The sequence below is a fragment of the Hippopotamus amphibius genome, chromosome 7 (genome assembly GCF_030028045.1).
Source record: "Hippopotamus amphibius kiboko isolate mHipAmp2 chromosome 7, mHipAmp2.hap2, whole genome shotgun sequence".
Taxonomy (NCBI): Eukaryota; Metazoa; Chordata; class Mammalia; order Artiodactyla; family Hippopotamidae; genus Hippopotamus; species Hippopotamus amphibius.
The window spans coordinates 78,635,138-78,651,810 of record NC_080192.1 but is presented as its reverse complement, the minus strand read 5'-3'; the positions used below and the strand labels follow the sequence as shown (position 1 = coordinate 78,651,810).

At 51.6% G+C, this 16,673-nt stretch overlaps 1 protein-coding gene across 6 annotated transcripts in view; it reads left to right on the top strand.

Moving 5' to 3' along the window:
- The window catches only part of TBC1D8 (TBC1 domain family member 8), a 121,568-nt gene that overhangs the window by 84,793 nt on the left and 20,102 nt on the right, over positions 1-16,673 (top strand). For all 6 annotated transcript variants that reach the window (XR_009054601.1, XM_057740933.1, XM_057740932.1 and 3 more), the window contains 9 exons: positions 5,445-5,652; positions 7,128-7,322; positions 8,248-8,424; positions 9,459-9,609; positions 11,735-11,949; positions 12,831-12,948; positions 14,931-15,216; positions 15,942-16,071; positions 16,221-16,319. Coding sequence is in view for 5 of the 6 variants with exons in the window: in XM_057740933.1 (XP_057596916.1) it covers positions 5,445-5,652; positions 7,128-7,322; positions 8,248-8,424; positions 9,459-9,609; positions 11,735-11,949; positions 12,831-12,948; positions 14,931-15,216; positions 15,942-16,071; positions 16,221-16,319 (1,579 nt within the window). In the remaining variant the exon portion in view is untranslated. The remainder of the gene's footprint in view (positions 1-5,444; positions 5,653-7,127; positions 7,323-8,247; positions 8,425-9,458; positions 9,610-11,734; positions 11,950-12,830; positions 12,949-14,930; positions 15,217-15,941; positions 16,072-16,220; positions 16,320-16,673) is intronic.

Below are 16,673 nucleotides of genomic sequence, written 5' to 3'. Positions count from 1 at the left end.
GCACGTGGGTGCCTGGGGCCCCGAGATGGACAGCAGAGTCCTGGTCCATGGCGTGTTTTGCAGGTCACTGCACTTTGCGTGACTTCCTCCAAAAGTGAAAGGCATGTCATTCCCGCCAGCTCCTGGCAGGTTCTCGGTAGCAGCTTTCTGCCCTGGAGACGTTGCCCTGTGGACGTAAACAGGTAATGAGTCAGTCAGCTTGACATCCTGCCAAGACAGCCCAGGTTGAACGTAGAGGAAAACAGTCTCTTCTTGCTCAGGCACAATCGCAGGGGCTGGAGTGCTCCTCCGACCCCCTTTTGTCGAGGTATTTTCACTTCCCTTCGCAGATGAGGGCTTTCGGAAGGTGCCCTTGGGGTCTGATTATGGGTTAGTCAGGACTGCAGCTCCGTCACTCCCCTGGGACTTAGGGACACAGAGCAGAGGGAGCTCGGACCTCCCGGGGGAGCAGGGACGATGGGTCGGGGCACCGTCACCCGGGTCCCTCGGGCACATTAGCACTGGTGGGACTCCGCAGAGGATGCCCTGGACCAGGGACCCTCCGGGTGCAGCTACAGCATCCGGGGTGGGGGGGTGGGGGGGGCAGGGCAGAGGGGCTGAGGCTGGGGAGCGGGCTTCCCGGAGGGAGAATGGAGGGTGGGAACCAGGGGACAGATTGATTGGCTCTGACACATGAACCATGAAATGTCGATTCTGAAGGTGTGAAAGATGGGGTGAGAAGAGGGTAGCCCACTCTTTTAGGGGGGAGAGATGGGAGAGGTGACAGGTTTCGCTGAGTTGAAATTAAATTGTATCTACATTAAGATTTATTTTAACTGGCTGAGAATGCTGGAGGAAGACTCAGTTAACACAGTGCAGTAAATGGACTCCATTTCCCATGCTGTCAGTATCTAACGGTGAACTGTGGTGGCCCCGGGGGGGTGATGTCCTCAGGAATAACCCCTTCTCCCAGTCACCTGGCTGACCCTTCACTCTCCGGGCTGGCTTTTCAGACCCTCTGGGGCCTTTCCCCACTCAGATTCACCCCCTTTCCTGCTCTTCTCCTTGTGCTCCCACTAGGAAGGCCCAGGCTCATGGGTGTGATCCTGATTCCAGCTCAGAGTTCTCTGCGGGGGCTCATGCAGCCCCGAAGGGCCCAGCCCACCTTCCAGGGGACGCCTGTGCTGTCCGCCCCCGCCCCCCACTTTCCTGCAGGGCTCTCGCAGCGCCGGGCTTGGCGGGGGCGCTGGCTATCTCTGGGGCAGGATGGAGGGCAGAGGATGGAGGCAGGAGCCTTTTCTCGGCGGAAAGGCCTCATGGATGCCCAGGGTTCCTGAGTCCTGGTCTGTTGGGGCCTGTGGGTGGACTTTCAGAGGAAATGGAGGGACTCCGCATCACTGCTCGTCATCTGCGGGTCGGGCTGGCCTCCCGTCCCCTGAGGTCCTGGGCTGCTGTGTGCTCTGCAAGATGCTGTGGCAACAGCAGCCGTCATGTCCTTGGCGTTCTTGGGGGATCACAGAGCAAAGTTGTCCTGTAAACATGCATTTGAGAAAGGCAGTGCCTTCTGTGCAGGTTTGGGTGTGAAGGAGAAGCATGTGTCTGGCCTTTCTGCCATTTCTACATTGCTGGTTCTTGGTAGTTCCCAGAGTTTGAAATGCACGGGCACGCACATACCTGAGAGCCTCTGCAATCTCTGTTCTTTTTCACGAGGCAACCTGGCCGCAGAGCCCCAAGTATTCCAGACGGGCAGGAGGGGTGGCTCCGGGGATGGGAAGTCCTGCATGCAGCCCCAGCCCTTCTCTCAGCCTGAGTTTGGGGAAGCATGGGGCCTTGAAGCAGCTGTAAGTCTGCGGATTCACATAGGTTTATCTTTGTGGGACGAATGACGTGAGGGAGTGAGGGTTGGCGTGAGGCCCAACACAGTTTTTCCCCCAAAAAAGTTATTGGGGGAAGAGACAGAGCCACACTTGTTTCTGTTCCATCTTTACCTAATCCAGGAAAAAGAAACCTCATTCTAGGTTATGCGGAAAACAAAAGAACTACCTACTGCTGAATTTCCTGGGTCTTCGGTCTTCAGACTTAAATCTGAATTTTTAAAACGTGTGCACAACAGGGAGATCAACTCGATGCTTGGTGATGACCTAGCGAGGTGGAATGGGGAGGGTGGGAGGGGGAGGCTCAAGAGGGAGGGGATATGCGGATATGTGTATAAATACAGCTGATTCACTTTGTTGTACAGTGGAAACTGGCACCACATTGTAAAGCAATTATACTCCAATAAAGATCTGAAGAAAAAAAAGAAAAGAAAAAGAAATGTGTGCAGATAGCCTAGAATTTTCTGTGTAGTTGTCAGGGGCGATTGCACATATTAATTGCAGCTTCAACAGCAAACTTGGTGCCCACTGCTCTGTATTCTGCTCCACCCACATAGTTCCAGGCTCCTACAATGGCATGTGTCCAGATAGGGTGACTTGTGGCCCCTTCCGCACCTGTTCTGTGGCCTGTGGCGCCCCCTCCTCCTCCGCGCCCCACCCCCGGGGTGAGCACCGTGGGCGGGGAGTGTCGCTGGGGTTGCCAGCTCGGCTCCATCCTCACTGGCCGCTTTCACTGGGGCCGCAGGCCTGAGGTTCACTGCCGCTTTCTGAGTGTTAGGTTACAACCCCTGTCTGGTGGTCTGTATGGAGAGAAAGTGGAGATATTTACTGAGCGCTGGAAGGTCTGAAAGGCCAGTTGTGACCAGTGAGCTTTGTGTCTGATGCTGTTCAGAAAGAGGAGGTGGTATATTAGCATCAAAACGACCACCTGCTGGGAAACAGACCTCAAGGCGGGGGGGGGGGGGGGGGGGGGGGGGGGCTTGTGGGTCCCGTCTCTCACAAGGTTGTGCCTTCCCCTCAATTATGTCAGAATGTTAAATATCGTATATAACTCCTATTTCAGGGCGGGATTGGAAGAGAGCTTTCTCATAGGGAGGAAGGGAGTTAGTTTAAGAAAGCCCCCCCCCGCTGCTTTCCTTTTGGTAACTTGAGGTCACTGGTCTCCCGTTACTGAGTGTGCGAGAGACAGATCTCTACAGGGAAGGGAGAACAGCCCAGAAAGGAGAATGGACACTGTGTGCAGCTGCGCTGAGGCCACAGAGAAGGGGCCTGAGCTGAGCTGAAGGCTGGGCCAACAGGTGCACTGAACAGAAAGGATTGCTTTTCATCCGCCTCAGATAACTGAACACCTTAGCCTTAGTTTGAAGGGTTGGCACAATGTAGATAAACCTATTAAGTCCCCTGTCCCTCCCTGTAGTTCTGCACAAGCTGCTGTGGTTCCTGTGACTTGCCCTGGACTCACTCGGCTTCAGCCATCTTCCCGGGAGGCAGGGATGTGCTTCCCAAAGGAAAAGAGGGCAGCTGGGTTTGGCGGTGGCTGCAGCCACATGTGTAAGACGTGTACGGGAGGAAGCACTGGCCTCCCTTCCACCAGAGGTGCATACTGGGGGGACAAGGATATAAATTTTCCAGTTCAAATGTGCTGGATGTAGGTCTGCTCTCAGGAGACAGGGGTGACCTTGAGGGGCCTTGCCTTCCACTCGCCCAAAGCACGAACTTCTAGGGCATCCACGACACGTTCCTGTGTTCTCCCAGCTCCTCTCCGGAAGATGCCAGGCCACCCCCCCCCCCCCCCCCCCCGCCTTTGTGTAATGGTATTGAAAACATTATTTGCTTATTTGTTGTATCTCTTTTTTTTTCGGTGGCATATCTGTTCACATCTTTTGTCCATTTAAAAAAAATGTGAATTCTTTGTCCACTTTCTATTGCATCATAAAAGATTTTGATATATTTTAGATACAAATCCTTTCTCCAAATATGCCTTTCGACAGTAGTTTTTATGGCCTGTGGCTTGTCTTTTTGCTATCTTAACATTGCTTTTCAAAAGCAGAAATTTAATTTTTGATGCAATTCATTTTAAAATTTTATTTTTGTGTTTCAGGTTCTACTGGGAAGTATTTGTGTAAACCAGTTCACAAAGATTATCTTCCGTTTTCTCATATAGAATTTTTTTTTAAGCTAAAAGATGGGGTTTTTTTAAAAGCTATTTACAGATTGAGTCAGAAGTTCTGAAGTCTTTTCTTTTTTTCCTGCTTTATTGAGGTATAAGTTGCAAATAAAAATGCATATATTTAAGTGAGATAACATGACGACTTGATATCTGCATACACTGTGAAATAATTATCACAGTCAAGTTCTGAATTCATTCATCACCTCTCAAGCCCCTTTGGAAACAGCCCTCCACACTGTAGCAGGTATTTAAGGAGCTGCAGCTTCGGAACACAGTGACTGAATCCACCTCCATCTCTGGAATTTGTATCATTTCTCTCTGTGCCCAGAGGGCTTTCTGGACGTGTGTATCTTCTCTCTGTGAGGGTTGGAGAGTAAATTCCGTGGACTGCCACATCTCTGTGTGATGTCTCCTGGGAAGACACTTGTGTGAGGGTATGAAATGAGGACTAGGGTGGAAATGAGAACTAGGGTGAACAGGCGTCTGTGTAGGAAAGTAGGTGAGGTCCCATCGTAGGGGCTACACACCCAAGACTGTGTCTAAAAAATCACTTGGGGTGCGGTGCAGAGTCCGGTGTGTATCTACTAATCCCAAATTCCTAATTTATACCCCCCTTTCCCCTTTGGTAGCCATACTTTTATTTTCTGTGTCTGTGAGTTTGTTTCTCTTTTGTAAATAAGTTCATTTGTATCATTTTTTAGATTCCACATACAAGTTATATAATATTTGTCTTTCTCTGACTTCGCTTAGTATGATAATCTCTAGGTCTGTCCATGTTGCTGCAAATGGCATTATTTCGTTCTTTTTTATGGCTGAGTCATATTCTATTGTGTATATGTACCACATCTTATTTATCCATTCCTCTGTTGATGGACATTTAGGTTGCTTTCATGTCCTAGCTATTGTGAATAGTGCTGCAGTGAACATTGGGGTGCATGTGTCTTTTCGAATTATGGTTTTATCCAGGTATGTGCCCAGGAGTGGGATTGCTGGATCATATGCTAGTTCTAGTTTCAGTTTTTAAAGGAACCTCCATACTGTTCTCCATCGTGGCTGCAGCAATTTAGTCTCACCAAAAGTGTAAGAGGGTTGATGCTAGATTCTTATACATTTGTTTTGTGATAATTTGCAGTGTTACTCAAATCAGGAAGGAGGGCTTGTGTTGGTCTGTGAGTTCGCGGCATCACCTCTGTGCAGAGGTGACCTATTCTGCCTTTGGTTCTCGCTCCAAAGGCTGGCTGTGGGGTGGGGATGGGGCTGCGGATGTGCAGGAACTGGGGGCCCAGCACCTTTCTGCATCCCCTTCTGTATGAGGTTGTGCCTGGGGCGGGGGGGGGGGGGTGTTAAGAGTGTTTTCCTCCGTAATCTAGTGCCTTCAGTCACCGTTCCTGCCTCTCTCACTCCTCTCCCTGCTTCTCCAGGGACCTGGAAGCCAGGGCACAGAATGAGTTCTTTCGGGCCTTCTTCAGGCTGCCCAGGCGGGAGAAGCTGCACGCTGTCCTGGACTGTTCCCTCTGGACGCCGTTCAGCCGCTGTCACACCGCCGGGCAGATGTTCACCTCTGACAGTTACATCTGCTTTGCCAGCAAGGAACCCGGCTGCTGCAAAGTTATCCTCCCACTCCGAGAGGTAGTGCCCGCCTCCTGCCGGGGAGCCGTGGTTGCTGTGCGACAGGGTCCTGGAGAGGATGGATGCTTACGCGGGGCAAGGCTCTGCCGGCGAGGATGGGCGGGTCTCGGGGGATGCATGGCCTGAATTGACCAGGGGCCCTTGCTTGTTCAGTTGTTGCCTGGCAACCTGAAATTTGCATAGAAGTGAATGGTGAGAACAGGGCACCCTGGCCTCCACATTATTGATAAAGCTGTTATTAAAAAAGTACATTCCTAGCAATGAAAGCTTTTCCAACAGCCCTTAGGAAGGAATCCTCCCCTTTCAGCCAAAGGGAAAAGAAAAAAAGGCAACCTACAAAAAGCATCATCTTTTGAAAAGAAATGTCAAATTGCTTGGTTTTTATACCCTCCTGGAACTTTAGGTAAAAATTTAGAAAAATGCTTCCCTTCCAAATATAAAATTCCACAGTTCTCTTCTTGGAACTGGAGTCTGCTTTCAGATCTGATGAGCTCAGTCCTGTGGTTTGGGGGCATGTCTGCTGTGACAGGACCCACAGCTCTGTCATCTGTCAAGACTTGCACATTTCTTGATATTATAACATATGAACTAACCACTATTCAGGGAAACTCAGTGGTTTTCATTTGTGTGACTGACCTCCATCTTTCTGCAGCAGATGTCTTCATTTTACAAATACTCTTACTTATGAGTGGAGCAAGAAATCCTGGAGTTGTGTTATGTAGTTATTGTTTTTCTTAAGTATGGTAACACATACATAACATTTACCATTTTAACCATTTTTAAGTGTTACAGTTCAGTGGCATTAAGCACATTCACACTGTTGTGTAACCGTCACCGGCATTTTTTCATCTTCCCAAACTGAAGCCCTGTCCCCATTACACAGTAGCCGCCCATTCCCCCTCCCCTAGCCCTGGCACCCACCACTCTCCTTTGTGTCTTTACAAGTCTGACTCCGTTAGGTCCTTCACATCAGTGAAATCCTTCAGATTTGCCCTTTTGTGACTGGCATATGTCACTTCGCATAATGTCCTCCAGGTGAATCCACACTGTAGCACCTGTCAGAATATCCATCCTTTTGGGGACTTCCCTGGTGGTCCAGTGGTTAAGACTCCACACTCCCAGTGCTGGGGGCACGGGTTTGATCTCTGGTCAGGGAACTAAGATCCCACATGCCAAGTGGCACAGCTGGGAAAAAAAAGACTCTTCATCCTTTTTAAGGCTGAGTAATATTCCATTGTATGTAGAGCCCAGGTTTGGTTATCCATTCATGTGTTCAGCCAGCCAGGGGCACTTGAGTTACCCTCACTTTGGGCTGTGGTGCATACGCCACATCCCATATTTTTTAACCTCATACCAGTTCCTTATTGCAGTTACTGGGTTTTGCCTTCCCTCTCGGGATATTTTCCAAATATGCAGTTGAATGCCCGCCCCCTTCTCTCCTGCTGTGCCTTTGTGTGCGGGATTGTTCGCAACAGGTCGTGAGCATCGAGAAGGTGGAGGACACGAGCCTGCTGCCGAACCCCGTCATCGTGAGCATCAGGAGCAAGGTGGCCTTCCAGTTCATCGAGCTCAGGGGTCGTGACAGCCTGCTGGAGAGTCTGCTGGCGAGGCTGAAGCAGGTGCACGCCGGCCACCCCGTGCGCTATGACACCACACGGGATGAGGACCTGGTATGATCCTCGGAAACTGTGGGATCCTGTAAACTGAAAATCCCCCCTTTTCAGCACCTCGAGGGCTGGGGTCTCCAGAGGGGACTACGTGGAACGATGATCTAGTTGGGTACCAGAAAAACCGTAGTGATGTTTGGGCCTGAGTAGCAGACAGTCTCGTATCGTCTCTGATGCACCGGGTGTGCTGAGTGGGTGTGGCAGGATGGAGGAGGGGTTGATGGAGACTCACCCACTGGTTGGAGGGGCTGATGGCCCCCCTCACAGGTTAGAGGGGTAGATGGGGTACACCCAGGTATCAGAGGGATTGACAGGCCACCCCCTCAGAAGTTGGAGGGTTTGATGGGGAATCAATGCACAGGTAAGTGGACTCCCTCTTCACTAGTTAGAAAGGTCAGCCCCACCTCACCATCCCCCCAAGGCTGGAGGAGATGATGTTATTTGGGAGCAGATGTATAAGTCGCCGAAAGAGGTGTTGCATTGTCTTTAAGGTGGGACAGCTGCAAAAATAGACCCGGATCTGCTGGGACCTAGTTCCTAATTCTTTGACACCCGTCCCCCTTCTTTCTGGACCTCTTTTCACCCAAGTAGTGACAGGAGGAAAGGAGAGAAAGTCTCTCAGTACCCGAGAGCTGTTTTCTTGAGAGGGCCAGCCTCAGTTCTGGAAGCTGAGGGCGCGATGGTGCTTTCCCAGCCCCACTTGAGGCCATACTCTATGTGCCATGAGCAGCCTCCCTGGGAAAGTGCCGTGTGGATCGTATTCCTTTGCGAGGATCAGATCTGTGGGTCTAGTGTTAGCCTGCTCTTCCCGTAAGTCCTAGAGAGAGGCGTGTTTAAGTTTGTTACGCTCATGCGTCCAAAAGCAAAACAAAGACTGTCTTGTAACTAAAGCAGTGACTTCTCTCTCTCTCTTTTTCTCCCCATGCAGACTTCACCTGTGTTTCATTCAACAAGCATGTGTGGTGACCACAGGTTTGGGGGTCATGAGATGGTGTCTCCTCAAAATAGCGAGGAAAGGGAGAAAGAGAGGAGCCCGCGGCTGCACCCCGAGGCCCTGGTCGCAGGTTTCCGGCAGTCGGGCAGCCAGAGCCCCGACTCGAGATTGGTGGGTGATGCGGTTCCGCCCTCGCTGCCGCTGGGCACGCGCAGACGTGGCAGGGGCGTAGCTTCCCGCAGGCCCAGAGGGTGGGCGTGGCGCAGGTTACCAGGCAACCCTGTGCTCCGGTTGGGTGGAGGATGTGGTGGGACTTCCGAGGACCAGGACTCTCCCCCCCGCCCCTCAGGTGGCATCCATCCGTGCTGTCCCTTGCAGGGGTTTCGAGGTGCAGAACAAGTCTGTTTCTTTTTAGCAAGTGGTGTGTGTGTGACTCCTTGGTACAGTGTTTCTTTTTTGGCCCCTGACTGTGTATGATGGCTCGTCAGCTTTATTCATCCAGAACTGAGCCTTCTGATGTGCTTTACAGAGATGCTCACTGAGCGCTCATTGATGAAACACATAAGAATATTGACTGTGTAAACGTCTCCCATAACTGGAGAATACAGGTAATTAAAAGCATATATAAACATCTTGTTTAAAAGGCACTAAAAATTCCTGCCAGCTAGGAATTCTAAAGGATTTTAAAAATCCATGATTTTAAAGGATTTTCAGTCACCTAGAGTCATCGTAGTGTCTTCATCTCTGCTAAGGAGAACGATGTACGTTTTTCCAGTTGGCAGTTTTTCCTCTGGCTGTCAGGAAGTTCCAGGCAAATCATGGGTGCCCCTTGCTCCCCTTTGCCCTCTGAGCCGACCTGTTTCAGCAGCTGGCTTGGTGTCAGCATCCGAAGAGGCTTCCCTTGTCTCCCCAGCCCACCCTCCGTCTGCTTCGGGCTCCTTTAGCATTGGGACGAACGTGTTCTTGCTGTGAGCTTTGCCAAGGATGTGGCATTTTATTTGTGTCAGTGCTCCCACTGGGCCCAGAACTCCTGATGGGCCGGGGACGTTTACATCCTTCGTGCCTGGTGGAGGTTCAGGAGCGTGTGCTGAGCGAATCTCCTGTCACTGTCAGTTCCTCTGTCGGCAGAGGGAGCATCCCTCTGTGACAGGTTGTGGAAGGTGCAGAAGAGCTTCTTTGTACATGAAGCATGTTCCCACTTCCAGTCCAGAGAACAGATCAAGATAAGCCTGTGGAACGACCACTTCGTGGAGTACGGCCGGACTGTGTGCATGTTCCGCACGGAGAAGATCCGGAAGCTCGTGGCCATGGGGATCCCCGAGTCCTTACGTGGCAGACTCTGGCTTCTTTTCTCCGGTGAGTGTTTCTGGCCTCCAGGCCAACTTTTATTTCTGGAGGAGACACAGGACAGAGGCCCCGACCTGAGCAGTGTGTGTGTGCAGACACGTCCCCCTGCCTGTGCCGTGCCCGGCCGGGGACCTCAGGCCTCTCCTTTAGCAGTGACGTCATGGGTCTGTGCGTCCTCATCCTCAGAATTCCGTTTAGAACCTCCTGGACGTGCAGTGTCTTTCTAAGGTGTGAGTCCTAAAATTGACTAAAGCGCCTTCAGAAATTGTTCACTTGCATGCATTGCAATGACTCCCTCAGAGCACACTTCCTCCCGGTCCCTCCTCTGTGGAGAACACACAGCATCCCCACGAGGCAGAGTCACAGGGATTTCTCTCCTGCCCACATCCTCCTCCTGCACCACTGGACCCGGGACTCTCCCTCTGCTGCTGTCGGGTTTCATCAGGACACTCACTGAGGGATGGGCTGAGACTGGGGCCAAGGTCCCCAGGGGCGTCCCAAGTAGGCGTTTCTCTGTGAGCTGTTTGGTGCCACTCGGAGGAGGAGCTGCGGCCCTGCCAGTGGGAAGGGAAGGCTCTGTGGTCTGGGGTGTGACTGCTGCTCCTTTCCGGGTGCTAGGAGAGGGGTGGCCAGGGCTCCACCTTCCCCTGGGACTCTGCTGTGCTCTCCCGGAGGCTGGGCCTGGGGACTCGTCCTCTCCACGCCCTGTTCCTCCCTCAGTTGGCCTCGCTCTTGGTCACGTCTCTCCTCCCTCTTCCCTGACTCTCCCCCGAAGTCACCCAGCCCCTCTCCTGCCCGAGAGACCCAGACCCAGACCCCCTTCTCTCCGGCTACTGGGCGGCGCCACGGAGTTGGTGTTTACTGGTCCTTCTCCCACCACTCAGCTTATTCCACAGGCCGAGTCTCCCCGCTGCCTCCTGGCCTGTCTCTGTCGCTGCCATCAACGGCATGCCAGCGAAACCCTTCCTCCCTCAAATGTCCCTGGTATTTTTGTATTTAATAAAAACAGTCCATATTCATGGAGCAGCGAGCAAAGAAAGTGACATGGCTCAAAATTCCAGCACCTGAAGGTTGACAGCTGCTGATGCCACTGGGGTGGCGTCCTCTAGGTCTCTTTAGTGAACGTGAACACACACTCACACATTTTATTAAACAAGCAAACAGCTGCTCTGTCAGTTCACGTAGGGCCACGGTTTCCCTCGGGTGATAGATGTTGCCTTTGTTGAGTGGCAGCCGGTGGCGCGAGTGCCGCCTGTGGCACGTGGATGCCCCGTGAGTGCTGCTCGTCGGAGGCGGGGGCCGCCGCCGCTGCAGACGGTGGGGGGAGGGCACAGGCGAAACCCAGTCAGAATGACGGCGCGTGGACGAGCTGTCAGAGGCAGAGCCGGGCCCTCGCTGCTCCCCCTGCTCGCCTGGGGCCTCCCTGCCTGGGGCTGGCATTGGTGCCAGAGCCCACCTGTCCCAGGAGGGCACGCGGGCCGGGCCACAGATGCCCCGGCGCTGGCCGACGGGTGAATAGACTCCTCCCACCGTGTGGACTCACTCGCCCCTCACGGCGCTGCCTCTCGGAGGCCGCGGCAGTGGCGCGGGGTGGGTGGGCCTTGCTCGGCTTCCTGCGCGCGATGAACCCAGCCTGCGGGGTTTCCAGCTGGCAGCTGGTTGGCTCCGTGGTAGCTCTTTGCCAGCATCACTTAATCGTAATTGCACCTCCTCATGTGCTCCACACACACGTGCTCCAGAGTTTCCTGTTGAAGAAACGCATGAAAATTGTGTGTGTATTTATGTATATATGCATGTGCATATACATACTTACAGATATGAGGTATGTACATGTATACACACACACATATACATCTGTTGCTAGTGAATACAACTTATTAAAAGTATATAAAGCTGTTTCTAGTATGAGCTCTTTCCCCCTCTATAAGGTTATTCTCAGAAAAACCGTGTTATTTCATTTTTTCTTTCTTCTTTTTAGCAGAAATGAAGTTCTTTTTGGTTGTGTGTGGTCTCAAACTATTTTATGTCCCTCACGTAGTGAGACCCCACTGAGGTCCTCCAACTGGAGAGGCCCCTCTCCATGTGGACTCTCTCCTGGTAATCAGTCCCCCTTGAAATGTTACTTTTAAATCAGATGCTGTCACCGACCTCGCTGCGCATCCCGGTTACTATGGCAACCTGGTGGAGGAGTCCATGGGAAAGTGTTGCCTGGTGACAGAGGAGATAGAACGGGACCTGCACCGCTCCTTACCAGAGCATCCTGCCTTCCAAAATGAAACGGGAATCGCTGCTTTGAGGAGAGTCCTGACGGCCTATGCCCACCGGAACCCGAAAATCGGGTACTGCCAGGTGAGCTGTGTGCTGCGGGGTGGAGGCCATAGCCCCTCTCCGGGCTTGCTGCCAGTCCTCAGGTGCTGTGTTCTTGGCCGTCTGTACCGAGGCCTGTTGTGTGGAGGGATTCAACCTCGTGAAGTCAGAGAGGCTGCTGATGTAGGAGGGAGTGACATTACCTAGAGTGCCCAGGGAGAGTGTTGCACAAGCTGGGCCTCTGTCCATGGGAGGCCATGCAGCCCTCATGGTCTCCAGGGCTCTGGGCCTCCACTGCAGGAGGGCATCGATGAAGCTGCCACGGAGCTTTCTCCCTCCAGACTGTACAGAATTCATAGGGATTATTTTTTAAATGGCAGTGCTGTTTGGGGAGGAAAAAGAAGTTTGGGGTGGATCACTTCCTCCAGGAAACATGAGTGGAGGTAAGACATCCTCCCAGTGGTTCCTGAGTTATGTAGGGAGGTTACTCCATCTGCTCAGAGATGTGGTAAACAAGCACAAAATAAAACCCCAGCCAAGACTGGGTGAGAGAAGCTGTTGACACTTAGAAGATTTTAAGCTTTGTTTCTTGTGAATGAGCAAAATCAGTGGGTGAGTACAGGGTTGTGTGTCTCTCTGAATGTAGACACAGAGATAGCTGGGTGGGATCTGAGGTGTGCTCCACAGTCCAGCCCAGCATTACACCGTGGGGTCAGGGACAGAGCAGTGGCTGATCGCTCAGCCTGGCGTGTCTTGTGAGGCCCACGTTGATACCGTGGTCATTCCAGTTCAGTGTTGGTGTGGTTGTGTACGCTGGGTCTCGACTTTTGTGGATCACTTGGGCTTGTGTGTTACTGAATGTCTCTGTGGCACTGCATGGCCTCGTCAGTAACTGTCCCCTCCCTTGTGAACCCCCTGAGCAGTCCATGAACATCCTGACCTCCGTTCTGCTGCTGTACGCCAAGGAGGAGGAAGCCTTCTGGTTGCTGGTTGCTGTGTGTGAGCGGATGCTGCCCGATTATTTCAATCACCGAGTCATCGGTAACTGCCTCCTTCTTGCCTTTCTGTACCTGGGGATAGTGATGGAGCTGGGGCAGAGATGTTGATCACCAGTCCTGGTTATAAAGTCCCCTGTGCCACTCAGCTAGTCTCTGCACAAACACCGTTTTGACTCTTGAATTTGCAAAACTAACTTGTGTAATTCTCTGCACAGTTTTGGCAGAAGGGTGCAATGTGGTAACCTGATTGCTCTCTTGCCACAAACTCAAGGCAGGAAGAACATGCTTTTGAAGGCTCAGGTCTAAGAACCGAGGAAGTGTGATGAGCACTGGGAGGGAGGAGGGGTGGGGCTTGGCTGGGAAGGAGGTGACCTTGTGGTGGCCTCTGACTGTCTTCCCTGGCCCCCATCCTGTGCCTGAGTGGTTTGCTTCCCTTTTTACTTCATATTGTGGGAGGTATTTAATGTTGTACAGAGCAGCAAGGAATAACCAGAACCTCACAGTCATTGTGAAGCATGTTGTCCAAGCCCTCATTGGGTGAGGAGTGTTGCTATGGGGCAGATGGTACTTGGCAGTGACCAGTAGACCCTCCATGATAATGTGACCACCACCCCAGTACAGGGTGGAGCATTTGGAACGTTTCCATAACCCACAAAGTTCCCGTCCGCCTCTTCCCTGTCACATGCAACACTTGGTACTGATTTCTGTCACCATAGATTAATTTGGCCTATTCTTGAACTTGGAATAAATGTAATAATAGAATGTTCTGGCCTTTTTTGCAAAACACAATGTTGTTGGTGCATCAGTTGTTCCTTTTCATTGCTGAATAGTATTTCACTGTACATTCATACCATGATTTGTTTACTTAGTCATCTGTTGATAGACATTTGAGTTTCCAGTTTCTTATTACTATAAGTAAAGCTGCAGTGAAGATTCATGTATAAGTCATTTTGGAATATATATTGTCAATTTTCTTAGTATTTATCCAGGAGTAGAATTCCTGGGTCATAGTTAGATGTATGCTTAACTTTATAAGAAACTTAGTTTTCCAAAGAGGATGAAATTAATTCACATTATCTGACACTAGCAATATATGGGAGTTCCGGTTGCTCCACACCCCTGTGAACACTTGGAATTGTCTTTTTAATTTTAGTCATCTTAGTGGGTAAGAAGTGGTCTATCATGATAGTTTTAATTTGCATTTCTATGATGATTGTTAATGATGTTGAACCTATTTTTCTGTGCTTACTGGCCATTTGTTTATCATCACTTTTGAAGTGTCCAAATGTTTTGCCTCTTTAAAAAAAAAAGATTTGGTTATTGACATCTTATAACTAGGTTGCATCAGTTCTCTATTTTGATTACAAAACCTTTATCAGGTATATGTATCGCAAATATTTTCTGAGTTTGAAGTTTTCACTTTCATTTTATTAATGGTGTCTTTTGAAGAACACCAGTCTTTAATCTTGATGACATCCAATTTATAATTTTTTCTATGGTTAATGCTTTTGTGTCCTAAGAAATTTTGCCTTTTTCTTTCAGATGTTTTTATAGCATTAGCTTTTATGTTTAAGTCCATGACACATTTCAAATGTACTTTTCTGTATGGTGTGAGGTAGGAGGTGAGGTTCTTCCCCCCCCCCCCCCCCCCCCCCCCCCCCCCGCATACAGATAGCCACTTGATTCAGCACTATTTGTTTTTTTTTTTGCCATGTCTCATGGCTTGTGGGATCTCAGTTCCCTGACCAGGGATTGAACCTGGGCCCCCTGCAGTGGAAGTGTGGAGTCCTAACCTCTGGACCGCCAGGGAAGTCCCGATTCAGCACTATTTTTTGAAAATACTATCCCTTCCGCATCGAATTACCTTGGTCAAAACATCAAAAGTCAGTGAACTAAGTGTGAGTCCTTTTCTGGACTCCAGTCCCATTTCATCATTCTGCATGTCTCAGAGTAGTTTTAATTTGAGGCTGACTTTGGCAGGAGTGACTCCTTCCATATCCTTGTCTCCATGGCCTCCTTTGCCAGGGGCCCAGGTGGACCAGTCGGTCTTCGAGGAGCTCATCAAGGAGCAGCTCCCCGAGCTGGCGGAGCACATGCACGACCTGTCGGCCCTGGCGTCCGTCTCCCTCTCCTGGTTCCTGACGCTCTTCCTCAGCATCATGCCGCTGGAGAGCGCGGTGAACGTGGTCGACTGCTTCTTCTACGATGGCATCAAGGCCATCTTCCAGCTGGGGCTGGCCGTGCTGGAAGCCAATGCCGAGGACCTGTGCGGCAGCAAGGACGACGGCCAGGCCTTGATGGTCCTCAGCAGGTGGGGCCCGCCTGCGGGGGAGGGGCAGCAGCTGGGCTCTGAGAGCCAGGGGGCAGGAACAGGCGGCCAGGCTGTCGCTGTGGGAGTTCCTTCCACTGTACCACTCGTCACCCTGTGGTCCCCCTCAAGGCCCAGGCCATCAGGTAGCCCTGTCGCCCGTGTGTGGTGAGGAGTCCACCTTCCCTCGCTCCTCTCCATCAAGTGAGAGGCAGGAGGGGCGAGGGTATTGGTGCCTTTCTCTAAGCAGGTTCAAGTGTCCTGAGTCTAAATGGACTCATAGTGACCCTGAATGGGGCGGGCAGGTGGGCACAGGGAGACCTGGGCCTCAGGCAGCTAACAGGAGGATTGGAACATTTTGTGCACAGGGGTTGATGTGTTGCAGTGAAGGCAAAGTCCCACTAGACTGCGGACAGGAACCTGGGACACTTGAAGCTGAGGGCGAGTTGGGTGATAAATGACAGGTTCCTTTAGAATTCTGTGGAAGTTTAAAATTGCAGTATGCACAGAATTTTGTGTTTACGTCACTGGAGAGTCACAGACCCTTGGAGACCTTCCCCTGGCACCTAGACCGAGAAGTCTGGCTTCACGCGTGTCTCTCCTTTCCTCTAAAATGAGCATAGTATTTGCTGCCTGGCCCTCCTCCCAGGGGCCGGTGAAGGTGGCGAGTGCCACGTGGCACCCAGGGGAGGGCAAACCTGTGCTTTTCCGGTGGCTGGTGCACCCAGGTTTCTGGATCACATCAAGAACGAGGACAGCCCTGGACCCTCAGTTGGGAGCCACCATGCCTTTTTCTCAGACGACCAGGAGCCGTGTCCTGTGACCGACATTGCCGACCTGATCCGGGACTCCTACGAGGTACCTGGGCCCCATCCCTGCCCACTGCCCCTCACTCCCCAGCTCTCTCGGGAGATGGACTTCCGGGGAGGTGTTCTGGGCTACTTCTTGTTTCCTGCCTGGATGCCAAGAGGGATTCTGTGCGTGAGTGATCCCTCCCTCCCCTGCAGAAATTTGGAGACCAGTCTGTGGCTCAGATTGAGCACATGCGCTGCAGGCACAGGATCAGGGTCCTGCAGGGCCACGAAGACACTACGAAGCAGAACGTGGTGAGTGGCGGCCGCCGCAGCACCGCAGCTCCTGGCGGCCTGTTGCTGACCTGGGCCGGGACCCCTGCGGGTGTCGTAACAGGAGAATGCCAGCTTTTTTTTTTTTTTTTTTTTTTCCTTGCATTGAATTAATAACTTGACAGGGGTGAGCTGGTAGAGAAACAGCATGGGTTTAGTTTTAGAGTCAAACAGATTGTGAGCAAATTAACCACTGTGAACCTCCGTCTCCCTGGTCGTAAAGTGAGGATAATGACACCCCCCCAGGAGGTTCAGTGAGGGACAGTGTAGAACGTGCCTGGCCCCAAGGGCTTGCAGGGTTGATGGTGATGCAGGAGGAACTTACTGCCCCAGCTC